Source organism: Numida meleagris, chromosome 25, assembly GCF_002078875.1.
Source record: "Numida meleagris isolate 19003 breed g44 Domestic line chromosome 25, NumMel1.0, whole genome shotgun sequence".
Taxonomy (NCBI): Eukaryota; Metazoa; Chordata; class Aves; order Galliformes; family Numididae; genus Numida; species Numida meleagris.
In genome coordinates this window covers 5,216,231-5,242,350 of record NC_034433.1, presented here as the reverse complement: position 1 = coordinate 5,242,350, position 26,120 = coordinate 5,216,231, and the positions used below count along the sequence as shown (strand labels likewise).

The 26,120-nt window shown below is 53.6% G+C and overlaps 2 protein-coding genes across 5 annotated transcripts in view; one reads left to right on the top strand and one right to left on the bottom strand.

Annotated features, from left to right (window-relative positions):
• CCND3 (cyclin D3) overlaps nt 1-22,690 on the top strand; it is a 39,861-nt gene extending 17,171 nt beyond the window's left edge. For 3 of the 4 annotated variants that reach the window (XM_021377295.1, XM_021377294.1, XM_021377293.1), the window contains exons 2-5: nt 11,470-11,685; nt 17,694-17,853; nt 18,392-18,534; nt 20,848-22,690. In XM_021377295.1, the coding sequence (XP_021232970.1) occupies nt 11,515-11,685; nt 17,694-17,853; nt 18,392-18,534; nt 20,848-21,009 (636 nt within the window). In that variant the 5' untranslated portion in view covers nt 11,470-11,514 and the 3' untranslated portion in view covers nt 21,010-22,690. Of the gene's footprint in view, nt 1-9,737; nt 9,936-11,469; nt 11,686-17,693; nt 17,854-18,391; nt 18,535-20,847 lie in introns of those variants that run through there. The other variant, XM_021377292.1, reaches the window with a different exon arrangement.
• BYSL (bystin like) overlaps nt 23,955-26,120 on the bottom strand; it is a 2,693-nt gene continuing 527 nt past the window's right edge. Inside the window, exons 2-6 of the mRNA XM_021377301.1 lie at nt 25,955-26,106; nt 25,530-25,663; nt 25,164-25,324; nt 24,788-24,890; nt 23,955-24,567 (exon numbers count right to left, since the gene is read on the bottom strand). Of these exons, the coding sequence (XP_021232976.1) occupies nt 24,219-24,567; nt 24,788-24,890; nt 25,164-25,324; nt 25,530-25,663; nt 25,955-26,106 (899 nt within the window). The 3' untranslated portion in view covers nt 23,955-24,218. The remainder of the gene's footprint in view (nt 24,568-24,787; nt 24,891-25,163; nt 25,325-25,529; nt 25,664-25,954; nt 26,107-26,120) is intronic.

Sequence of the window (26,120 nt, the reverse complement as noted above, 5' to 3'; positions counted from 1 at the left end):
TACGAAGACCCAGATCTCATTCCTTTCACTACAGACGCCAGCAAAAAGATTTTTTTTCCAAGTAGAATCTGCTCCTGGCTCCACTGGAGCTGGTCACGGCTTTTGTTCCAAAATGAAGCTCTTCCATATTCAGCTGCGCGTTACACAGTAGCACATCTCCTGATTGTTGCACGGGTAGGAGGGAGCTGCCTGCTAACCTGGCGTGCGAAGGAGGGGATCGACCCATTCCCCAAGCAGCTGCAGCATGAACCAAGCACTGAGTGCTAACTGCAAACGTGCATGCAACTCTTCTGCCCCAGAGCATGACCACAGGAAAGGGACTGTGTCCAAAATAGCAAGTGATGCACTGATGCCCTTCAGCAGTGCCAGGCGAGTCAGCGGACATCAGGGGAACGTTTGGCCACGGTGGGGCTGAGGAGGCTCCCAGGGGCTCCTTTCTGCTGGTGCATCTGCTCTTAACATCAGGCAGGAGTCAATCCTCTTGGCTTGTTTTTTTTTTGTTTGTTTGTTTTTGTTTTTTTGAGCTATTTTCTCGAAGGGACCCAAAGGACCTGGAGTCACTCCAGTTTTCTTGGCCAACTGTAGGCTATACAAGCAATCTAAGTAGCAGCAAGGTCTCTTAAATGCCATCTCCCATCACTTCCAAACTTTTCTTTTTTCCCTCTAGGGCTTCCTGTTCTTTCTCCCCTCTGTAGCAATTAAGAGTTCATCCAGTTCCCACTTGACCTGGGCTCTTTTGTTAACCCTTGGAGGCAAACTGACTGTGCTCCTGGCCTCACCATCTCCCAGGGATCAGCTGCTGTGCTGTATGCTTGGCTTTCTCCTGAGTTTTTTAGGCCATGATTGTCTTTACCCTCGCATTCTGCGCTACGAAGACTGTCAGCTGCCAAACAGGGCTGAGAGGGTGGATCCTGCAGGAGGATGGCCAGGTCACCTCCAAGCACGCTGGGCCTGGCGCATGTTCCCAGGTGGCAACCTTAGAGCAGACAGTGACTCTCTCAAAGCCTCTGTTCAGATAACTAGAGCTGTGCGCTACAGAGATGACCTCAGGATTACACCTTTAAATCAAACAGCTCTTGTTTCTGTGAAATCTTCATCTTAGATGGGGAGTGGGAGTGGGTAGGCTTAGAAAAAAAGGCTCAGCTGTCTCCAAGGGTAATCCAGACTCTGTTCTTCCACCACTGCCTTGAGAACAAAAAGATTTGCTGGCTGCTGAGTGCCTTAGAAAATTCAGCCCTTGATCTAGCTTTCCCTCCCCCCACCCTTGCCCTCCATTTTCTTTCCCTTTCTGGCTTTCCTAGCATGCATCTTCCCAGTTTCTGTCTTGGTCTAGGCTGAGAAGTCAAAATCTTGTGCCAATTTGACATTTGCCTTTTCTGAATGCAAGAAGCCATTGGAGCTCAGGTGGGAGGAGAAACAAGTCCCTCTGCTTTCTATCGCATGTACTGCCTGGAGCTCAGCCTGGGAAGAAAAAGTTCCTTGGCTGAATCTGATGGGACCATTTCCTCCTGTCACCTTGCCAGCTAAGCTGCACACATTTGTCACAAGACAAGCAGAGCGGTGCATTTCATCCTCCTTGCTTTGCTCAGTCCTCTGCATGCATCTTCCACTTGCTGCCTGCAGCTCTCTGCCCACTCCATTCTTTCCTGCTTGCCCCGCTGTGCTGAGTGGTAGGGGTCTCTCTCCTTTATTTCTCTCAAGGGTCATGTTAAGTTCAGGTTGGTCAGGGGACCAGACTTGTCCAAAACGCAGGAGAAGAAAATGTGAGTCCAAACCAGCATCTCCAGTTTGAGCTTCTAAAGCTGCCGGGCCGGCATCTTTCTGCTGCTTGCAGTGGGCTTTGGATTGAATATATGAGGAAGAAGTTGTTTTTATGGTAATAAGTTTCTAGTAAGCCTGGCAAGCCTTGTACTCCTTGCTGCCAGATCCAGGCTGTTGCAGATAATCAGCAGCTGTGACACAGGGCTGGTCAGCAGTTCTGCACTTGCCATTGCTTGGAGCCTGCTCTGAGACTGGCACAGTGGCCCTGGGCAGGGAGTCTCCCCACCAAGGAGGTGATGAGGAGCCAACACCAGTAGCAAGATCCCTTTGTTTGCTGGGCTATGGGAAATCACCCAGAGAGGAGTTTACAGCCCTACATCACAGAGCAGTGGAAAATATGTGTGAGTGCCATACAGATCAGTGCCTTGGGCAAGAGAGCTGTGTCACCACCACCAAGCACACAAGAATGTGTTTGACTGGGGCTCAGAACTGATGTTGTCCCTGCGACCTGTTTGATTGTGGTGGGGAGAACTCTGAGCCCTGGCTTGGGCAGGGAGAGCACCATGCTGGGAAATGTAGGCTCCCTCTCCAGGTGACCTTGTCTGCTGGGAGCGCCGAGCAAATCCTTTCAGTGTTCCGTGCCCCAGTTTCCCTGTCTGTAGGTTGGGATGCTCCTGCACTCCTTTGCAGGTCTAAGTACTGCCATCCCATCATCTCTCCTTCCCCAGCTGCTGATTTGGGGCAGTTTCAAAATACTGGCAGCAGTCATGGGTTCTTCAGTGTGATGTGAATACTGTGGGCTAATCTGTGTGTGGGAGCATGCCTAGCCTGCTTTCAGGTCCTCTGCTCCTGTGCCTGCAGCAGGCTGCTTGCTGTCCAGATGTTGAGCCTTGTTTTGAGGACATGGTCTGCCACCTTGCCGTGAAATGGATGCTGAAGAGCATAAAATAAGCTCAGAAGCACTCATGCCTGATTGCAGGAACCTATTTGTTTGTCAGTTGACAGGGGGAAGGAAGTTGGTGTTTTAATTGCTACAGGCAGTATCCCTGTAGGAGCCTGACGCTGGCATGGCGGTACATCTGATTCTCTTCTGCTCAGTGTTTCTGCTTACGTGGACCAGGAGGGCATGAGCGCAAGCTCCTGACTTCAGGCAATAGGTCTGGTTGCGTGGCTGCTGTAGAAATAGTTGAACAGAGCACAGTACCAATTTTTCCAGCTCAGCACAGCTGTATGAACCACTACTGATTTCAGCTTATGATGGCTCAGGACGCAAAAGTATCTTCCTCATTGCTATGGTGCTAGGAGAGGGCAGGAGCTGTGATGCTATGCTGCAGGGCTCAGAGCAAGAGCAGAGCAGCAGGTTGGTGCTGGAAGAAATGGTTCATGTGTCAGGCTGCTGCTGGAATCACTTCACCAGAGATCTGCCTAAATGGAGCAGGAATGCTCCTTGTTCAATGATGTGCATGCACTCACAGAGTGTGTCTCATTAGCATGTTGTTAATGTCAGTAATTATTGATGATATGAATGCAGAAGCATATGTAGATAACATGCAACTAGCAGAAGTGCTGGGAAGAAATGCATCCATATGTTATTATGGATATTAGCATCTCAGTGAAGTTGATCTGTTTCTATCTGCTGAGATGTCCAGAGGTACCGGGATGTGGCAGTCACAAGAAATACAGTGACATTTGTGCCCCTGCGGAGGGGTGTTTGCAGGCATGCTCTGATACTCAGCAAAAGAGACTTCTGAGCGATGCCTTGTGCTGCTGTGTGGATTGTGTCTTATTTCCATTTATTAACACAGGGGTGTGACATTTTGCCTTCACCCATACTTAATCACTGTGGCATGTAGGTCCTCGAGGTTTTCCTTCTCTGACTGCCATCTGAACTGCTGAGCGTGTTCCTTACTGCCCGGTTGGAGAGGACACATTCCCTCTCAGACGCACTGACCTAACGCATGCCGAAGCAGGTTGGCTTCCAAGCCAGGGGGCTTTGGGGCTGTCCGTGGGGTTGCAGGGCTGGGGGTCTGCCATGCACAGACGCAGGCTGGGAGCGGCTCAGCTCAGTGCCCGCTGTCCGTGCAGGCGCCATCTGGGTGAGGCAGCATCGGTGCAAGGTGTTTCCTTTCAGTTGCAGCAGGGTGAAGTGGGGCTAGCCAGCAGGCTCACGGTAAAGGCTCGCCTGCAAGGTCTGCCTCCAGTTCAGAGCTCTTGCAGGGTGCTCTTAGCCAGTGCTGAAAGGCAACAGCAAGCCAGGTGCACCATGAGTGGGGAAGTCAGGGATTATCAATCTGTTTTTTTCTTTCCCCTAAACACTCCTAGGCCTGTACACACATTGTCCTGTCCTGCCTCCCTCCAAGGACTCGGGCCTGGCACAGGCTCAGCTCTGATGACGTTCCTGCCCTCCCATCGCTGGCACTGTGGAATCTCTGCAGTCAGAAAGCTCGGTCCGCTTGGGCCCACCCCACATCCCTCACTGGAGCAGCAGCATGACACTGCTGTTATCCTCTGCTTCTCTAAAGAGGAGCAAGGTCCAGTATCCTGATCCAGCCTTGTGCAGAGACGTGCCTGCTCTCTGGTGGCCTCGCCTTCCACCTGGCCATCCAAGTTAAACCCAGCCCTCCCGACTGCCAGCCCGCTACTCACTCTGCTGCCTCGCTCCGCTGGCTGGCTCTGGCCTTGCTGCCATGCCTCTGCTGCCCACTCTGCCATTCTGGGGTCCCAGCAAATGTGGCTAGGTGCAAGCACGGAGCAGCCATGCTGCAGGCTCAAGGCGCTGTCCCATTGTACACCTGGCTGCTTGGCAGCAGCAGCACTGAGCACAGATCTCAAAAGTTTTCCCTTTTCCCTGCTCTGTTCCAGCTGGCCCAGTCCCCTTCCTCATCACTGCCCTTTCTGCAGTGCAGCCCGTGGCAAATTCTGCCTGCACTGATGGGAACCCGTGCTCTGGCTCCAGCTGGCAGTTGGCACTGGCAAACAGGTGCTAGGTACCGGTGTTGCCACATCAAATGAAAGATGCCATGCAACCAGATGTTCTTAGAAAAACCCATACGCACATCCAGTCTTCTGAACAGGGGTGTGTGAGACGTAGACAACAAGATTAGCTCAGGGCAGGGAAGGAAAAGGGCAGGAAGGATGGACACGGGAAGGGTGGTTGAAAAAAAATGTATGTTTTATATGTAAAATTTCAGGGCAGTATTTTTTAACAATTTGCATAATTGGCTACCACAGATATTTCCCTGAAATTAACTAAATATATCACAGGTGGGGGCTTTCCAAGCCCAGTTAGCTTTCTGAAATTGATTGGTTTCAACTTTGCATTTTTTTTTTTTTTTTGCAGTCTTTCTTTCTATCTTTACCAGCTGAATTTGGCCAGTTTCTAAAATGTCTGAGTTAGGAGCAAAACTAAATATTCACCTGGGGCTGGCTCACTGTGCTGTGAGTCCGAGTCAATGAAAATGGGGCTTAATTTTAGAATTTGTTAGGAAAAGGGAACTGGGGCAGAAAACAGCTGCTAGAATGACAGGTGAGGACCAACTTGTGTTGATGCTTTTTGTAGAAAGTCAGATGGAACTGCGTTTAATGGTTAGCTGTGGCAAACCGGCCTGGCTCCACCGGGGTCAGATCTGAAATGGAGACACTCCAAAGCCATCCCTGCATCTGGAAATCTCCTAAGTGATTTGCCAAAGAGGAATCGTTGGCGAAGTGCTTGCATACAACTGCGTCTCTATCTGTTCCTGCTCTCACCTCTTTGCTGTCGCTTTTTTTGTTCTGTTCTGGAAGCCACCGAAGCAGAGGGATTCCCAGATCCAGCTGTTTCTCACCTTTAATAATCTGAGTTAAGAAACGGATGTTGCTAAACTGATGCATTTCCCAGGAATGGGCATGCTTGGGTGTAGAAGTGGTGGATGTAGCACAAACTCAACTGGTATCACACTTTTATGTCCATTTAAATAGAGGATTGGTCCAAATTGAAGCAAAAGCTGCTCTAATAGGGGGAGTTAAGTTGACAGAAAAGTGGTATTTTGGCCTTAGAAACATGGAGCTTTGTTCAGAAGGCTCGTGTACACCAGAGCTGGCTGTATCGGAGCGCTGTGGAGACTCGGTATTCAGATGATATCACTCTGAACTAATTAGTTGTACTCAAAAGTCTGAACAAGTCAGAGGAAAGGGAATGCAGTGGTTGCCAGTAATGGGAAAGCTATTAGGAAACACATCCCCTGGGTGAAATCCTGCAACATTACACTTTTCCCAACCATGCTTCAATTCAGTGAAAGCTTTTTTTTTTTTTTTCCCCCAAATTTTAAGGATGAATGAGATATGAGAAAAGAGAGCCAACTATGGGGAGGAACAGTTGTCTCGTGTTTAAGCGTGGGAGCGGGACCAGGAAATCCTCAGCTCCCCTGCCCAGAGAGCCAGGGAGCAGCTGCGGGAGCAGGATGCTGTGTGCCCGAAGCTGCTGTCCTACTAGCATCAGCCTGACTTTATCAGCACCAATATATATCGATGTGAAATACAACAGACTGAGGTGCTTTGAGATCCTCAAAGCAGAAAGGGTGTAATACCACCTGCACTCTTCCCCTCTCACGCACAAAATGGTGCCGGTTTTTCACTTTATTTGGGGAATTTCCTATAGCAAATCATATGGTTATTTGTTCATTGGATTTGGTTTTCAAGTCTTTTATGTACTTTGAGCAGTTTCGTGTTGATGTCACTGGTGACATGTAGTTGCAGTATGACCAAGGACGAGGATGGCTTAGCTCTTGGTAGATCAAAACTGGATGGGAGGCAGCTCTAAATGCATCAGAAAGCAGTGCAGAAAAAATAGAAGTTCATTGAGAGCCTTTGGAGCTAGATCCTCCACCAACACCAAGTGACATAGCTGGAAAATTCCTGCAGAGAAAAGCTTTCAGAAGTGCCCCTTCTGAATGGCCATCCCAACCATGCCCACCAGAATCAGCCCTGCATTGCCCCTTTAAAAGCCCCGGCTGCTAGTCAGTCTTCTCAATTCATCAAAAGCATACCAAAAAAATGAGCCTGCTTTATGATTCAGCAAAGAACAACACTGCTGGTTGGAGATCCTGGAAGTCTGTAGGCTATCAGTTTTTTTTAATTTTTACTCTGAAGGAATTTCCTTTTTTAATATTGCTGTGATCTCTTTTGCCAAGGCCCGGAAGCTGACTGTCTATGGACAGCAGTGACCAAAATTTGGCTTTCCTGGAATTTTCTCTTTCCCCTCTGCACACCCACACAATAGGCTTCTGGGGACGCCTGCAGCCTGTAATTTGCCTTCCTAGCCTGATAATGTGGCTTGCAGAGGCATTGGTTTTGCCAAGTCATCATCTGGAAGGAACACTTATGCAACAGGCTTCATTTTACCCCCCTGTGCCCCAGGGGCCATGGTTGCCACCAATCCCGGCTCTGGCCAGAGGGGCTGTCTCCCAGCTGCTCCGCAGACACTGGGGAATATGTGAGCAAGACCATGAAGTCTGGGAAAGGGCCCCAAACTTTCAATTTCAAAAGGCACAGCCCAGAAACCAGAAGGACCAAGAACTCAGTGCTGTGGTTTCCCTCTGCCTGACTAAAGAAAATAGCTGTTGTCTATTTTTACTGAAAATGTGGGATGTGAGGCCCTTTTCTTCCCCTGCACAAATGGGGGATGCCACTCACAATGCAAGAATGGGGAGATGGAGCAGGGGGGTCATTTCAGATGAAAACCAGCAGACTGGTCCACAGAAGCCTCTCCCATAGATTCTTCAAATATTTCTTGCCCGCACAAGAAGATTTATTTGCAAGGTAGAAGAAAGTGAGTTGGGAGAGGGACTTGGAGATCTCATCTCACCTACAAAAATCCCTCTTCTTCATTTCAAGGAAAGGATGGAATTGATCTAATTCATTCTGCTGTCACCCTTTCTTTTCTGCAGCTCTGCATCACCATGCTGTGTGGTATTCTCGGGGCATTTGTTGCAGCAAATCAAAACCGATGGCATCAGTAAGGGTTTGTAAGGTATCATATACCTTGCAGCAAATGAAAGCCATCTGTGCAAGTGCAGAGATAGGATTCCAGCGTGTGAAATGTATTGAGTGTGTTATGTACGTGACCTTTGTGTTCATTGTTGTGAGTGGTATTGCGAACCTCTAAACTCTGATCAAAAAGATGTTTTTCATTTTCCGTGTGAGCAGAGAGAACAAAGGCTTCGGTCTTGTTTTACTTACGCTTATTTAAACTTTGTATGTTTGTTCTTCATTAAAAGACTCTTTTTAGATGACCGAAATTACAAAAATGTACTGAATGTGTCAAAATGACACCTATAGAAATGACTTCTTTGGGGGAATAGCTGTTGTGGCAAATCACCCCACTGCTAGCTCCTTTTGTTCTTTGTTCCTTATCCTAAGCATACATACAAGCGTATATACTAAAGAATAACTCCAGCGGAACTGGTCAGAAATGTTCCAGCTCAGTCCTCTTTAGATGATGCTGCATCCCGAAAGTCCTCAATTGCTACAAACTCAGTTGTTCTGTTCCCTGCTGAGGGCGAGCAATGATCTTCCTAGGACGGCAGGTGCAGATTATTGCTGTGAGTTGGATTTACCTCCATCCCATGCTGTGTATCTTTCCTCAGTACAGACAGAATGCGATATATAATGCTGTATACTTGAATTAATGCCCTATGCAGAGACGTGTTACAGGAGCGCGTGCTGCAGAGGTGCTCCATTTCAGAGGGTGAGGCAGTTAGAAATGTCAGGGAATCATGCCATCGAGCAGAGTGAGAGACATGGGTGATCTGCCTTGCATTTCCCACCTCAGACATTTGTGAGTGTAACCCATTGCTGCAGGAGATGCCACATTGCAGCACCATCCCAGGAGGGCTGTATGGGCAGGTTACCTCCTTCGGGCACATTCCCTTCATAACTGGTATTGGGAACTTGCATAAAAACAGACCTCCAGAGCTTGAATTTAATTTTCAAGCTCAAAGACAAACCCTGATATCCCAACTACAGAATATGCTGTACATTTTAGAGGCTGTTTTCTGGTGCACTAGCAAAGTCGAGACATCTCAGTTTTTGTAGACACTTAGAAACTTTATGGAGCAGTGTGGGCGGGCGTGTATCCCACTGCCTTCAACTTCCCATGCCACAAAGCAATTACTGCTGGGCCAGCTGCAAGCAGACTCAAGTACCAGCCCAGAACAAACCTTGTGCTGCAGAAGGCACACTGCAAACTTACTTGAAAGGCTTCAGCTTCCCTGAAAATTCCTGAAGAAGTTGCTCAGGGTATGCTTTGCAAAGGTATTTCCAAACTATTGTTAATTGTTCTGAAAAAACAGCAGAGTCCTGCAAGCCCTTATCTCTGCAGACACTGAGGTTGCTATCTGCTGTGAAGCTGCACCAGTCACAACGTGAGGGTAACTTTTGGAAGACGGCAGCCTAAGTACAGACTGGCTCAGAGTTGTGTACACAGCTGATTATTTTCCTAGCCTTGAAAGGCTCTGGCCACAAAAAGCGGGGGAAGGAATAGGACTAAATGCTGAAAAATTACTGTTAGAAATGGTAAAGACGGGCTTGATGTGCATTCCTTGTGAGCTAGGGGACTGTCTCTTTGGAACCTGCCTGGACAACCCTCGCTCTCTCGGGTACCTCGGCCTCGCCCGGCCACCAGGAGCGGCTCCTGCAAACCAAGCGGGCCCGGTGGGGCCACGCGGCCGCGGGACGGACCGGAATAGGCGCGGGGGCGGCCGCTCCCCGCCTCCCCCCAACATGGCAGCGGCTCTCGCGGCTGCCCCACGTGCTGCGAGCCCGCCGGCGCGCCCCGAGCCCCGCCACTTGGGGGGCGTGGGCATCGCCGGCTTTCGGCGCGTTGCAGCGAGGCTGCCCGCCCATTGGCTGCGAGCGCTGTGGCCCCGCCTCCCGGCGCGCCGCCCACTCCTGGGGTCTCGCGGCCACAGCAGCGGAGCCGGCGCTGCCCGCTCACGCCCATGGAGCTGCTGTGCGTGGAACCTGCGGCCCGAGTACCCCGCGCCGGGCGCGACCCGCAGCTGCTGGGGGACAGGCGGGTGCTGCAGAACCTGCTGAGCCAGGAGGAGCGCTACAGCCCCCGCGTCTCCTACTTCCAATGCGTGCAGCGCGAGATCAAGCCCTACATGCGGAAAATGCTGGCGTTCTGGATGCTGGAGGTACGGCCCCCGCCGACGCCTCCTCTACGCCTCCGCGCTTAGCTCCTGGCCCTGGCATCAGCGCTTTTTTGCACCCGTCGTCTCTCCCCGCAAGTCCCCGCGCCGGCGGGAAGAGGGTGGCGGCGGCGAGAGGCGGGGAGGAGGGCAGCTCCGGGCACGGTCCTTCGTGCAGCGTGCGGGGCGGCCCAGGGGGCGGTGGAGACCCTGGCTCCGTACCGCTACGGCTCCGGTGGGCGGGGTGGAGGAGAGCGAGCTTGTGCTGGAAGCGGTCACCCCGAGCGGGAGGAGCGGAGCCCCCGAGCCGCAGCCTGTGCACCCTCCACCCGCTCCCGATAACGCTCTGGGAGCCCCATCCGCACCCTGCTCCCCAGAAAGCGCCCAGGGAGTGGGGCTGAGCGGCGATGGTGGTGCAGAGGATTGCATGTCCTGCACGGGGCCGAGAATGCCTTGTTAAAAGGGGGAAATAATATCTCTAGCATTTCCTTCCCTAAATGAGAAATGAACGTGGCTCTCTGTGAGATGCACTGCAGTGGGGGACGCCTCGGGGACCTCTTGATAAGGTGGTCAGGTCGTGCACAGAAAGAAAGAACGTTTTGCAAAAAGCAGATGACGTTTGGGTCAGGTCTGCTCCTGACAAAAAGAAACAATAGGGCACGGTGCTTTTAGCAAGTATTTTTGTTCTTTTTTCCTCTTAGCATTGTCCTGTTTCTGCAGTTCCCTTTCTGAGAAGGTTAGTTAGACAAGCTCTGCTTTGGAGCCTGTTGCTGGGGAGCTCGGAAGGCTGTCAAAAAGTAGGTGACGCTTGGCACTGGTCCTGGCGCTGCGTGCAGGGTCGCTGCTGGGGGAGCACGGTGCTGCTTGCTGCTGCTTGAGGAAAAACCTCAATGTTTGTATGGCTGTGCCGGGAGAAAGGAGTAAAAGTGACTGGCGTTTTGGTGCTGATTGAGAGATTAGGGCAAAGGACCGAATTGGAGAGCCCTGGGGTTCTGCTTACGGCAGTGGTGCAAGTGTGGCTGAGGAAGAGCTGGGGACTCGGCCACGACAGGCGCTGATTCCTCTCCTGTCTCGGGGCTGCTCATGGCTGAGGATGCTGCACAAGTAGGTCTCCAGCTGGAGGCTGCTGGCAATGCGAGTTTTCCCTGAGGTCCGAAGTCTCAGAGGCTGCTCAGCTGGCTGTGGGTGCCCCCAGGAGAAGTTAGAAAGGGGGGTGGGAGGGGCTGCAAGTAAAGCAAATGAGCTCTTTTTAGTCACGTAGAAGTTCTGCTTTCTGCAGGAGGATTAACGAAGCTGTACAGCTTTGGTGGAATCTGTTGCTAGTGTCATGCCGTTGAAGCTGTAGAGTTAACACCTGTAGCTCATTTGCACCTTAGCACTGTGGTGCTGTCAGAGCCCTGCAGATAGGTGTGAAACACCATCCTGACCAGAGCCTTTGAAGTTGCGGTGCAGGCAGGATCTGGGGAGTCCGGTGCTAATTAAAACTTCCTTTTTTTTCTTCTTTTTTTTTTTTTTTTTTTTTGTAATTGGTTTTTCTCAGGTGTGCGAGGAGCAGAAATGTGAAGAGGAGGTGTTCCCCTTGGCCATGAATTATGTGGATCGCTACCTGTCTTCTGTCCCCGTGCGGAAAAATCACTTGCAGCTCCTGGGGGCGGTCTGCATGCTGCTGGCTTCCAAGCTGCGAGAAACCATGCCCCTTACTGTGGAGAAGCTCTGCATCTACACAGACAACTCCATCACGCCTCAGCAGCTCCTGGTAACCACCCCTATCTCTAAGGGCCCTCCAGCCCCTCCCCAGCCCTCTTATCTCCTGCATGCTGCCGCTTGGCAGCATACCTGCCCCTGTGTCTCCTTGTGCTTTTTGTCCCATTTCTCCACCTTCCTCTGTGTTCCCCAGCCAACTTTCTCTCCTCCTTGCCTTTGTGGGTTTGATGTCTGTAGGTGGAGACCTTTTTCTCCTTGGCACAGCCTCTCCCTGTCGTGAGAAGCAGGACTGTCACCTCCACGTTACAGAGAAACTTCCTGTGCTTTATGTGCTGGCTGCCAGCACGGAGTTTGCTCCTGCATGCTCCTGAGCGAGCTCTGGGGAACAAAGGCCCCGTCTGCGCTGCGGTGCAGCTGGAGGCGGGCACTGGAGCATGCCCCTCTGCTCTGCTCCAGCTGCACTGCACCCTGCTCATGGGTGTGGCGTGGGAGCTGCATTTCCACCCTACTGGGGAAATGAAGCCTTAGGTGGGGAGTTACCCAGCGGAATGGGTGGGAGCTGTGGTAACCGGGGGTCTGGCTTGCTGGGTTGCACCGTCCAGGCTGCTGGTGCTGCTGTGGTGGTGGCGGTGCTGCAAGCTTGCTGCTGCCCAGGCCCTGCTTCCAGTGCTTGAGTTAAAGCAGAGCTGCTCTGCCAGTCTCATCAGACACTTGGGCAGTAGCTGCATAGGCTTTGAAAGGCAGAGTGTCTTCTTGTCTGATAAAAGCTGTTTGAAGATCCAAACCTTTGAATTCAGCTTTGCTGATGGGGAAGGGAACCAGAGAGCCCCTTTATGTGGGGATCTCCCATGCTGCAGGGCCAGAGCTCTCAGGAGGAAATGGCCACCTCGTTTCATGTAACAAACATCTCTGGAGGTTTATCTGTGAGAATTTCTCAGGGTTAGTCATCGCTGTATTAAATATCTATTTTTCTGGGCTGGCGGTGGATGGGGTGATCTAAGCATGATTTGTCCCTGGGGTGGGGGACAAAACTTTCAGGTGTGAATCAGAAGACAGGTCTGTTATGGGCTCTGCTCTGATTGTGGGTTTTCCAAGTGCCAGTGAAGGTTGGGGAAAATCCCCTCCCCTCCATACCACTCTCCCTGTAGTTATTTGTGGGTGGTTGTTGCCTTCTGTAGCAGTCATGAAGAAAGTAGAATCATAGAATCCTTAGAGTTGGAAGGGACCTTTTAAGGTCATCTAGTCCAACTCCCATGCTGTGAACAGGGACGTGCACTGCTCAATCAGGTTATACATGGATCATTGCTGTGAATAACAGCGAGCGATGGAAATGCAGAGGGGATACACATGGTTATTGCTGCTTTGGATGCTGAGCTGTGGTCATACTGCAGCAGTCTGTTTCTAGGACTACCACAAAAACAATGCCAAGGTTTTGTCCAGCTGTCAGTAAAACTTCCTCCTGGGGAGCAGCTTCTCACCTGTCAACAGATGCTCCATGTGCATCTTCCCAGGAGTGGGGTCCGTCACATACCAGCTTGTGACAGAGGGGTTCCTCTTGGCGCTGTGATAATGACTTAGTCCTGTTTCTGTCTCCCTCTCCTACCATTGTCATCACCCCTGCAGGTTAGGGGAGATCATCACAGCAAATCCTAATGGTTTCTGCAGTGAGGACCTTGGGCCACGTGGGGTGGGACTTGGCGGATACCATGTCTTCTGCGGATTCTCATTTATTTGTTGATTCATTTTTGGTGAAGTTTTCCTCTGTCAGACAAATCTTGAGCTTTGTTTTAACAGGCTCCTTCCAGAGGAGAAGAGCTAGGAGACAGGCAGGTGGGTGGTGGGCATGAGATGTGTTTGCACACAGAAGTGCCATCCCAGAGGCTTTCCTTTGTCCTCTGCTGAAATGCTGAAGCCTCCTCGCTTGGAGGCCACCCTCCTGCCCCAGAGGTTTGTCAGCAGGAAGCTGTGGCTAAGCCATGCCACCACATTCGTGTTCCCTTCTCCCTCCTCCTGCTCATGTTGCAGTGGAAATGGAGGAGAGAAGTGCTGCCCACCACCTGTTGCTTGCTTCTTTGTGTCATTGTGCTGGAGTTCTGCTTTTCCTGTGCGTTTTTCCCACCAGGATCCTGGGACGCTGCAAAGTGGGGCACAGCGCCAGGGTCAGTGTGACCAGAGTGGCTTTCCAGGGCTTGCTTCTGGTAGATGCTTAACGTTTCTGGGAGCAGATCCTGCTCCAGTTCTCCTCCACTGCAAAGAGGGAGTGGAGGTAGCATCTAAAGATACTTGCCAGGTCTGAAAGTGGAGACAGACCTTTCAAGAGTTAACGCCCCAATTACAAAACCAGGGTGAACTGCTGTTTCCCTCCGCTGTGCTAATCGTGGTAATGTTGCTTGTCTTTCACAATCTTGCCCTGGAAGAGAGTGGGGAGGGGAAGGGGAGCTTCTTCATCAAGATCTGGGCAGTGGTGCATCCAGGCCGCCTCCTGTGGATCGATGCCATTTCAGCTCCCACCGGTCCCTACCAGCCTTTCAGAGGAAGCTGGCTTGCTTTCCCGTGAGCTTTGCTTCCTTCTCCTGCGGGGATGCTTGGCACCAGCTCAGCAGTTCAGAATGGACACACTTGAAACATAATCTAGCTGAAGTTATTCTAGAGAGAAGGAAGTGATGCAATGACAGACTTGTCCATTTGGAGGAAGTTGGATTTCCGTCGAGGGTGTTATCTAACCTACCTTTTTTTTTCTCTCTTTAATAAAGTGGTGGGTTTTTGGTTTTTTTCTGGCTTGTGCAAGAAAGCATTCAGCTGCTCGAGTTCTGGGGAGACCACTTGTAGGTCGCCTTATTCTTTGGCCTGCACACATCTGCCTGATCTGCCCCTAATCTGTTGGCTTGCCTCTGAGCTCTTTGAACTCAGGTCTGTTGTTCAGACTCCACACATCAACCAGCACAGACTCTGAGCAGAACCAGGTTACTGGGTACACAGCGAGGGCAGCAGCAGTGACACCAGGTGATGAGGAGTGAAAATGAGAGGAAGGGATAACGGCTGAGTAGAAAGGGATGTTCAGTTGTGATAAGCATTGACCTTCCAGAACGCATGCATGCCTGTGGTTTACCTTCTGCTTGTTGCATGGGAGGAGTAGATGTGACTTTCTGCATCTGAAATTGGTACCTTTACCCTTGGCATCCAGTCTTGAACTGGTTGGTCAGGGGATGGAAACGAACGTTTGCCCCAGATTTCCTATTTGCAAATGGGCTTTCATGGCCTCTCATTTCTGTAGCTGTGTGTCAGCTGCTGGGGAGGGTGGGTGGCCGACAGCCACATCAGCAGCTCTTCCACCCTTCCTTTGAGTCAGCTCGCAAGCATACCAGAGCAGCTCCTGCTTTGCTGGTGTCTTGTTGAGGCGCTGATGGTGTAAAATGGTACCTTATCAACCCGAGTGACAAAATCAAGCGTGACTTCCTTTCTCTTGCAGGCAGGGCTGCTGCAGAGGAGCTAGGCTCTGCTCCCTGTGCAGCATAGCCAGATGTGTTTACACAGCCTCGTAGGCATGGCGCGTGTGTGGGTGTTGCTGAGGGCAGAGCTTGATTTACAGGGTGACTGTCACTAAATAATGAGGGGAGAAGCTGCTGTGACTGTTGCGTCCCAATTGGAGCCTGCAGAGCTGCAAACAGAGTAAAACCATCTTTGCTTGTGACTCAGATCCCTCCTCGATGAGGGGCTTGAGATTGTTTCACTGCAGTAGGACCGTAGTGAGCAGGGAAGGCGCTGGGCGATGCTAACTGCTTCCCTTCCTTTTCTTTCTTTTGTAGGATGCAGCTGGGAAGGATGAAGGATGCGAGCTTGTAGGGAAAGCGCAGCTGCTGCATGGTTTCTAGCCCTAGAGATGCTAGCCAAGTGTGGGGAGCTCTTGTAGGGCAGGGGGGGGTGCATTCCTGGTGATGGGGTGCATTCCCAGTGATGGGATGCTTTCCGAGCGATGTTGGCAGCTTGCAGCCCTTCCACAGGGAGGTGGGACTCTGCAGGCAGCAGAAACAAAGGAACATTTTCCACTTTCTTCCTCTCTTTCATTAGACGGGCAGAGACTGATTCACTTAGGTGCAAAACAAAATGCCAGGAAAAGGATGTTTGCTACACTGAGTGGTGCTGGTGTCGCAAACCTGCCTGCCTATCTCTTGCAGCCTTTTGTTCTGCTTCTTAAACAGATAAAGTGATTCAGAGATTCTGCCCTGCTGATCGAAGAGTGGGGAGTCCCAGGGGTGAGCAGGAGAGAAAGGAAGAGCAGGCTGGTGTGGCTCGAGGGCAGCTTCCCCTGTGAGCTAGCAGCGATCTTCAGTGCCTGTCGCCATGAGCCAGCACCACGAGTGCCAGCTAGGGCTCAGGATCAGCCTCTTTGTAACGAGGTTTCCAAGAAGCAGAACTTTTTTATTAGCTGGAAGAGAGCTGATTTTGTGCATTGCAGATGGATAGGACATTGTGCTGGACCAGTCCCAGTGTGGCAGGAGCCAGTGTGCCCCAGGTGAGGTCTCGCAGCCAATCTGCGCCTTGAATTTCTCCTTAGGGCAAAATGTGTCCCAGCAGGGACAGGCCTTCTGGCACACCAGCACAAACGCCGCATGCCAAGAGCTGGCTTGCAGCTCCTGGAAGACACACAAAGAGCAAGGGCCTGGAAGATGCTGGGCTGGCATCTCTTCTGTGCTCAGGAGCTGCCTTCCCAGGTGTAGTGATGCATTTGGGGCTTGCTTGATGAGCAGTGATGTCCATTTCCCCCTTGTGCAGGGGATCAGGTGGGAGCTGCTGGGCTCTCGCCTCGTGCCAGCACCCATCCAGGAGAGCGGGCAGCTTCCCTAGCAAGGCTGCTGCCCTTGGGTTCCAGCTGTGTGGTGGGGGGGACAGTGTGTGGCAGTTCTCTCCTGCCACTCTTCCCTCGTGTCACTTTGCTGTGTTGCTCAGTTGAGCCAGTGACCAGTGCTGTTTCTTTTCCTCTCAGCCAAGCCCAATCCTCAGCAAGCCTGCAGGAAACGAGGCATCCTGAGTGCCCTGTGCTGTGGTCCTGAGGCTCTGGATCTCGTTGCTACATTTCTTCTTGCTTTTACTCTGTGGATTTGGCTAAAATATACAGCAGGCCTGGCAGGCTGGCTGTCCATATGGGAGGCAGTGAGTCTGTTCTAGCAAAGCACCTCTTTCTGGCTGGAGAAGCACAAGCTGTGAAACAGCAAATAGCACATTGGGCCTGGCAGGGGATTTGGAGCAGGTTGAGCAGTGCTGTTCATTTAAGCACCTCAAGACCAGTGTTGTTGTCTGAGGGGAAAGTGAGTTAAGGGGAAAAAAAGAAAGAAAGAAAGAAAATGGATATCTGCCCTTACAAAAAAAATCTCGCTTCTTCAAGTCCATCTGTTCTGGCAGCACTGTGGCACATCTGTGGGCAGCACTGACCTTGTAATCTTAGACTATTTGGACAAAGAAAAGATACTGTGCTGGGCAGGACTGGACCCTGAAATGGAGATACCTAATAGGAATCCCAGCTCAGCTCTGCCCTCCCAGCCCCAGCACAGAGGCATGCTTGGGTGCTGCAGTGCTTTCCTTCCCCTGCACGTTTGCAGGGCCACTGTATTCCCCGTGCTGTGATGGCCAGATAATCCCTGTTCGCCCCACTCTGCACTGCTCTTGGGAGCCTAGGCATCTCATTTCAGGAGTGGGGAAGGAACGCAAGAGTGGTGTGTGTGCTGCTGCTTGCTCCATTTTTCTTACTGTTGCAGCAGCATGGCAAAGCAAAGGATTGCCCAGAGGAATGTCTACAAAGCAGAAGATGAATCTGGTTGCACCTTGGGAAGAAGGAACCGGATTTATCGCTTCCTCTTCTCGTCTTTGCTCCAATCTTCACAGCAGTACAAGGCTGGATTTGTGCCATAGTTACAAGGCAGGGACATTCCCTCTCTTCCTCCCTGCCTTGAGGACTGCACTGCTTTACTGGCCCTTCTCCAGACTCTGGGCATACCTGCCTGTGGATTGAGTATCTCTGCTGGACTTAGCCCCACTGAGTAATGTCTGTCTGTCTTTGTGCAGGATTGGGAGATTCTGGTCCTGGAGAAGCTAAAGTGGGACCTGGTCTCAGTGATAGCAAATGATTTCTTGGCTCACATCCTCCATCACCTCCCGCTTCCTAAGGATAAGATGGAGCTGGTGAAGAAGCACGCACAGACCTTTATTGCCCTGTGTGCCACAGGTGGGTGCCTGCTCCTGCTGGGACCAGCCGCTGGGGAGAGCTGCAGGGGAACAGCCTGGCCTTGAGTGCCTGCTTTCATTCATGCGGGAGTGCTTTGATGCTCAGCAGCTTGATCTCTGTCCCTGGCAAAATAGGAGAAGTGTCCTGGGGGCTCTTAGCGGGTGCCCGGGAGATGGCGGGAGGGGCAGAGCAGCTGTGCCACCCCTCTGCCTGCGAGAGGGCAAGCGCTGGAGAGCATCCAGAGCAAAGGCAGCTTCAGTGCGAGTCTGGGTCATTCTGTCAGTGGAGCAAGGTCACCTTCGGCACTTCTTTTGGTGAGAGGCCCAGAGAAATAGCTTGGTGAAGCTTGCTGCTGTGATGCTCAACCTGTTTTCCATTGCTTTGCTCCTGTTTCTCCCTGCTCAGCTGGAGACCTTGCTCTGCCCTCACTCGTTTCCCACAAAAATCACAATCCCAAGAACTTAGAGTTTGCACGCATCCTTGCTAACAGCTTTTTTTTTTTTTTTTTTTTTTCCATGTGTGCCTGTTCTGGTTTTAGACTACACTTTTTCCATGTACCCCCCCTCCATGATCGCGACGGGCAGCATCAGCGCGGCAGTGCACGGCCTGAGCATCTCCGTGAATGGCTTTGGTGGGGAGGCGGTCACTGAGCTGCTGGCCAGCATTACTGGCACGGAGGTGGTGAGTGTTGGCTGGGCAGCAGTGGGGAGGTTTGGCTGTGGGATTGGGTGGAGGCCCTTCCCCTTTCTGCAGCTTGCTTTGGATGGAAGGGGTGAAATAGGCCGTCCGTAATTATTCTGGCCCTGGTTTGATGAGGGCCTGAAGACCAGAGATCATCTGTAGATGTGGTGCCCTCGGTCTGGCCCTTGGCTGCGGTCGGCTCCTGGCCCCCACGTGCCATCTGTGCAGAGAAGGTGAGCTCGGAGCCTTTGAAAAGCAGCACAAAAGGGAGTGTCTGTTCCCTGCACAGACAGGTGTTGGCAGGATCGGGTTGACAAGGTGGGCTGGGGCATGGGGCAAAGCTGGGCTCAGCATCTGCTCGCCTCCATGGTGTCTGGTTGCAGGTGCCCAGGCTGGGGGCATGGAGTGTTTTGGGATGCTGTCACTGGGGGTGGTGGGGGGCATCCACCTGCCGTTCTGCTGCCCTCTGAGTGGGGAAGGGGTGTCACGAGGGTCCCCATGTGCAGGTTGCTCTGGCTTCCATGAAGCCATTGGGAGCCCTCATCCTGCCTGGGCCCCTTTTGATCTTTTCTTCTGCTCCAGTGCAAATGGTGGCAGCCAGCACAGGATTGGTTTTAGTCCCCTGACAGCAGCGCAGGGACTTGGAATTGGTGCCTGTGGTGGGTGAGAGGCTGTGACCTGGCTTTGTCCAGGCAGAGTGGGGATGGGACAGGAGGATGTCTTGCTTTATTCGTGCAGCTTTTTATATTTTGTTTACTGGAGCCTTTTTAAAGAGTCAATCAGTGCAGCCAGCTGCTTTCAAGCTGCTGCGGTGAATGGGAAAGGGGCTGAAACACGCTGTGAGCTGGAGCTGGTGGAGGGAACAGGTGGGAAGCAGGGAGGACACTGCAGAGGGAGTGAAGCCAAAATGGCTGGGGACAGCTCAGCTGCCTTCCAGCCTGCTCGGGTGCTGCACAGCCAGCCCCTGCCCAGCCCCTGCAGTGGGAGGAAGCCCTGGGGATGTGCTTGCAGCACCGCAGGGCTCCCTGGGCAAGCCCCCAGCCTCCCATCTCACTGCAGGGCTGACTCGGTTTCCCTGAGCGTGGCCTTGCACTGTCCCTGGGCTGTGACTCAGTTTCCCCGTTGGCTGCGACTAGGAGCTGCGCCGCTCAGACTGCAGAGCCCACAGCTCAGCTGCCCGGGGAGTCAGGCCACGCAGACTGGGTTAGCCCCTCCAGCCCCCAGCTCTGCTAACAGGTGAAGGGCTGCGTGCAGCTGAGCCGGCTCTCGGTGTTGCTGCCAAAGTTGCCCGTGGAGAGCCCAGCTGTGGCTCCTCTGCCTCCGTCCCTCTCTGTGGACAGGCGGGAAGTGGGGGCAGCTCCATTGCGGCGCGCTGTGCCCCACGCTGTCCCCTCCACCCGGCAGTGGCTCAGGGCTGCAGCGCGTTGGGGCTGAGTTTACTGGAAGCGGCACAGGGCAGGGGTGGTGGGCGTTGCTATTTCTGCTCGCCACATCCTCTGTCAGTTTCTAAGAACTGGCGGTGGATTCCTGGTAAGAGATTTCGATGTGTGACAATATCCCGCGAGCGCGCAGCCCTGTGGTAGCCAGCTCGGCTCTGGCCCTGAGGTGCGAAATGCCACCTCGTGCCGCTTGGTGACAGTGTGTGGGAGCGGGGCCGGGCTGCGCCCTTTTGCGGTGCGGCTCGCGGTGGTCATGGCACTGCTGTGGTGAGGCGAGGGAGTTCCCTTGTCTGGTCATGGCTGGGTCTGGCTGCGTGGGGGTGTGAGTTTTGGCTTCCAGATCCGCAGTGATGTGCGTGTTACCGCGCTCCCGGCGGGGATGACCTGGTCCTACTTGGGTGGGGGCAGGAGTGGCGGTGGCCGCAGGGGTGCACTATGAGATGCAGAGCTCGAGGATACCCTGAGCCTGAGGGAGGCGGCTGGGTCCCCAAGTCTGCACCCGTGCGTGTGGATCTGTCGTGAGGGCTGGTTCTGGCCAGCCCGAGGTGTTCTGCTCTGCCCCTGTGCTTGCCGGGGGTGGCTGGCTGCCGTGCTGAGCTCGCTGCTGCATCCAGCACGCACCCTGCACCTGCAGGGCCATTGCAACAGGGTCCAGTGGGGAGAGAACAACTAGAGCGTGGGAATTCTCCTGGGGAGGTGTCTAAATGACAGGCAAGCTGAAGATGCCTCCTACAGGAAAAGGGCTTCTGTGTCTTCTGTGTGCTTCAGTGCCACAGGGGCCGGAGGTGTAGTCCAGCAGCTGCTCAGAGCTGTTTTGAGGCCCTCACCTCTGAACAGCAGAACTGAGGCCTCTTGTCCCACCCTTCTCCCACAGGACTGCCTGAAGGCTTGTCAGGAGCAGATTGAGGCAGCCCTAGCCGAGAGCCTGAAGCAGGCATCCCAATGCCAACAGGAATACAGCGCCGCCAAGACTGCTGCTTACCCGGCCAGCCAGCCCACCAGCACGCCCACAGACGTCACGGACATCAACCTGTGACCAGCTGCCCCCACCCGAGAGCTGCCCAGCCCCACAGCAGCAGGACCTGGCCCCGGGCACCCAGAACTCACTGCGTCCCCCCAGCCCATCTGAGAGCCTGTCCGCCTGAAGCCCGCTGTGGGGATTCGCTCTTCCTGCTGGCTGCGTAGGGACAGCACTGTGCTCATCCTTCTCCCCTCCTCCAGCGCCGGGGGGGCAGGGGGAAGGCACTGAGGGCTCTGGTGATGCTGAGGGGCTCACTGCTGCTTGGACTCTGCTCGCTGGCTGTTGGGGGTGGCACGGATGAGGAGGCCTTTCTGGTTAGGGGGGGCTCCAGAAGAGCTGGGGAGGGGAGTGGAATTCAAAAGGAAATGGTAAAATGTTCCTGTTCGCTTTCCTCGTCGCCTGGGCGGCAGATGTCAGCTGTGCTCAGGTGTGTTTACTGCAATGACTTCCAGCCCTGCATGGGCCACCAGTTGTGCACAGCCAGCTCTCTCCTGGCTTATGTGACCAAAATGCCCGTGACCCCCTCGTCAAGCACAGGGCAGGTGCTCGTGGGTCCCTGGGTCCAGGGCTGCCACAGGATAGCTGTGGCTCCGGGGTGGTGTGGCTGCTTCTGCTTGGAGGGATGCGTGTGCCTTGTTTCTTGTTGCCATTAGGTCTGGGATTTGCAGGTTCTTGGCTTTGCTTTGGGGAAGCGCTCCCTTTTTTGTGTGCATGGCAGAGAAGTCCTCGTCCTGGGGACAGCCCTGGGGTGAGGTCTGGGTGCAGCATGATGCTGGAACACAGACCCATGAGAAGAGCCTTGGCTTTCTGCTGCCCCACTGAGGTTGCTTAATTTATTGTTAAGTGCTATGAAAAGGGGAGGGAGGAAGGCTGCTGCTCTGTGTGGTGGGGCCTGGATGCTGGTCTTCTCTCCTTCCTGAAGTGCCTTTATCCTCTATCCCCTTCCTTCGCTCCCTGGGCAATGGGAGACTCACTTGAAAGCTGGTTTGCTGTAGGTAGCTCAGACGTCAGGCTAGAATTAAACAGAAAAAAAACAAAAACAAACAAAAAAAAACCCACAATGAATGTGCTGCTATAGTCTGAAATGTATCTTCACTCCTCCAAGCCAGGTATCTCAGATTGTGTCCAGGGGGGGGCTGTTCTGCATCAATACCCATATGGCTCTGAGCTGTGTCCTCACAGGGTAGGAAACTTGCTGCGCACTTGAGTTGAAAAGTGATCGCATTTTGTTGTTGTTCTTGTTAATCCTGTCTGTTAGTTTTAAAAAAAAAAAAAGGTTGTTTTTTAAAGAAGATAATTATATAATGCTGCTTTTCTAAGAGAGAATCAGTTAAGTGTAGACATCATATTAACCAGGAATAGCCAGAGAGCTCCTGGGGGGCCGGGAGGCAGTGCTGCTGGGTGTGCCCTCCAGACACGTGGAGCCATGGCTGCTGCCCTCCTGGGGGGGAAATCTGCTCTGGGTGCCACTAGAAGAATAAGTTTTATTGGGTGGAAAAAGCTGGGGCTGCTGTTCTCCCACTGCCAATGTGTCGCGAGGTGCATCTGTACAAACACATTTTTATATATATATATATATATATATATGAGTGAGTTTTAATTTAAGAGTAATCTGTTTTGGTGTTCACATGCAAGAGTCCTGCTGCTGGGAAAATCAGAGTATGGTATAATGTTGCAATAAAGTATTTTAAATGAGCGTGGTGGTGTCAGGGGTTTCCCTTTGCAGCTGTTCAGTGCCACTGAAGCGTTCCTCTCGCAGCTGGCTGCTGCACTGCAGGAAGGTGAGCGTGTTGCGTTGTGTGTGTGCTGGCAGCCTGGTGTCTCTCTCTTCCTTATCAGCTTCTGGCCTTTTTAAAGAAAGGAAATATGAATCAGGAAGCCAAGAAAAAAAAAAAAGGGCTGTGGTGTGCGAGCAGCCCCTGGTGTTGCGTGCCGCTCTGCTCCGTGTGGCTGCTGGGGAAGGCAACGGCCACGGTGGAGCTGGGAGGAGGTGGTGCTCAGCGCTGCACAGAGCTGCAGCGGCTCTTCCCCATGGGCCGTGCTGTTTCCAGGAGCAAGGCTGGGCATCTGCAAGCCCCAGTGTATCCAGGTAAGCACCCAGGGAAGTGCGGAGCCTCGTGGGATGCCCCTGCTGGGTTTTCCAGCTGAGGTGGCACTTCATGGGCAGTTGCCACGCGTGGGCTGTGGCTTTGCTGGCTGAGGAAAGCAGTGCTGTGGTGCTGGGGCTGCTCCGTCCCCATAGAGTGGAAGGCCAAAGCTGTTGAGGAAGCCGGGAAGCGAGCATTTGGGAATGGTCAGTGCAGAAGGGGCTGCAGGCACGGAGGTGGAGGTGCTGTGATGGGGGCAGGCAGGACGGAGGCCCAGGCCATGAGCCATCCCCAGAGGGACCCACTGCAGGGAGCAGGGTGGGATGGGTTGGAATCAAAGGCTGCCAGCCCTGCAAGGATGAGGACTCTTCTAGGGGCTTTCCTTCTTCTCCCAGCACTGCTGGGCGGATTTTGCCCTCATCTCTGCCTGGGGCCTTGCACAGGGTCCCGGGGGTGTCCAGGTCAGGTACTGGCAGCAAACCTGGAAGAACCACCTGGAGATTTCCTTCACTTTAGAGCAGCTGTGGGCTCTGGAAACAGCCCGGGGGCCCCAACCTTGTCACCCCCCCACCCCCCCTTTCTCACAGAAGGGAGATGTTTACCCCCCACCCCTTTTGCCCAACATCACAGGGACTGTTCGATGCACAGCACAGTCAGGAACGCACCTGCTGCCAGCCAGAGCACAAGGAAGGGGGTTGCACAGCCCCCGATCTCCCTTCACGGTCGGCACAGCTCTTGCAGTGCAGCGCTGCAAGGAGCACAGGGTTGGTGGCTTTGGTCTGCCCCCTGCTGGGGACAGGGCAAGACGAGGGGACAGGGCAGGATGATGCACGGACGCAGCCACAGAAAGATGCAACTGCAGGACAAAGCTGCTCTGGACTGAAGGACCCAGCTTAGGCTTTATTTTCCAGAACAGGAGCAGGACAAACCCTACTGTTTTCCTGGGTTACAGGGGTGCGGGGCTGCCCTGCGACAAGCAGGGCATGGAGCACTGCCTGGCCCTGTGGGTACAGCACCATGAGCAGCAGGATCTCAGGGTTGGACGTTCCCAAGCACTTCCCAGAGGTGTCGCTCCCAACTGCATGCAGCAGCTCCCAGGAGCAGGCCAGGCTGCGGCGTTTCCCTGTCTCCTCCCCCTCACTCCATGGCTGCAGGCTCCTGCCCCTCCACATCCCGTGTCTTGGAGTTTGCCAGCTCCCTCCGGATCTCCGCTGAGATCTGTGGATGGCTGTGGAACTTGAGCAGCTCAAGCAGAGCCTCCTTCTGCTCCGAGGACAGGTCCTCCTTGTAGCGCTGGGCCAGTGCCAGGAAGCTCTGGTGCCACAGCACGGGCAGGGTGCGCTGGTCTGTGCGGAAGGCCAAGAAATGGAACACTAGGGCATCCACTACACGGAAGGGCAGCGCATACTTCTTTTCGATGAGCAGCCGGAGGAAGATGCTGTTGGCACCGTTGTACGGCATCTCGGCGATCTTCAGCATGGCTGCACTGTGGGGATAGAGAGAGCAGCAGGTGAGGGCAGCGCCAGCAGCAGCCAGGGGACACCTAGCACAAAAAGGACAGCCTCGAATCTCAGCCCTCAGCAAAGCTGAGCAAAGCTCCCCCACTCTGAGCTGCTGGACAGGCTGAGGGACAGATCCGCAGCACTGCACCCGTGTCCCTGAAGGAGAACTGCTCTCGCCACAGTGACTTTGCCCCACTGTGTTACCTGGAGTGCAGGACAGGGATGGAGCACTTGGTGAGGATGCTGCCGATGATGATGGCCTCCCGCAGCGTGCAGGTCCCTGATTCACACAGGGGGATGAGGATCCCTGTGGGGGAAGAAGTGCTGGGCACCACTGGTTGTCATCGCAGCGGGCAGAGCTGCGGGACGTGAGGCTCAGCTGCTGCTCTCTCAGGGCACATCTAACCCGAGGAAATAACAGCTCCTCTGCATCGTGGATGTCTTTCCACCCTCCTCTGGCACACTGAGCCCCCACAGCCACAATGGGAACAGTATGCAGAAGTAGTGTTGTGTAACACACTGCCCTGCATACTGCAGTAGGCTCCCACAGGCGGTGCACAGCCCTGCAAGGAGCCGCTACCTTTGAACCACGCTCCTGGCTTGAACAGAGCCTTCTTCAAAGCCATGTAGAGGTGGAAGTTAAGGCGCTTATACTCAGCGATGTCATCTCTGACCCGCGGCAACAGCACCAGGTTATAGAACCTCTGGGCCATCCTCTCCTTCAGGTTGGATGAAAATATCCTGTGAAATGCAAAGCATGAAGTGAGGTGTGTGCTGTGTCTCCAGAGCTGGGTCTGGAGAGCAAGGGGCTGTGGGAAACCTTTCCTCTGCTCCACAGGCACAGGGAGGGAGGAGCAGGGCATAGGACACATGATGGTATTTTGTACATCTTGTTCCATTACAGAAAGAGAAAACAACAGCTCAGAGTGCACCGAGCTTGTCCCACCTGGTGGCCTGGTACATCGCCGCTGCTGTCCATGTCTCGGGCTCTGTGATGTAGAGGATCTGCTCCCAGTTGGACAGAGCGGGAATGATTTTAAATGCCTTGGGGAGCTTCCCGCTCCTGTATTTGGACAGCACCTTCAACGAAAGCAAGGGGGGAGGGCTGGTCTCAAGGTCATAAGCAAGCAGTCTGCTCCCTGCGCAGCTCCACTGCAAAGGGGCTGTGCTGGGTCCCTGCTCAGCACAGGGCAGTGCTGTCTGTGGTAACGAGCATCCCCCCTCATCACCATGAGGTAGCGGTTCATGGCATCCCAGAAGGAAGCAGCAGCGGTGCCCGCACTCTCCTCCTGGGGTGGAATGACACCAGTACTCTGCTGTGGGAGGGGAATGCCACAAAGGTGTGGGGCTGGGGGGCGGCACTGCCCTCACCTCTCGGACACCTCTGTACACCTCCAGGACGCGGGGGTCGAGCTGGGGCACAGGGCGTCCCGACAGCTCTGACAGTGCCGTCTGTACCTCCGTCTGCTTCTCCGTGATCTTCTCCATGATGACGTCCGCCAGCGTCCGCCTGGGGGGGGAGGGGGGCGGGTCGGGG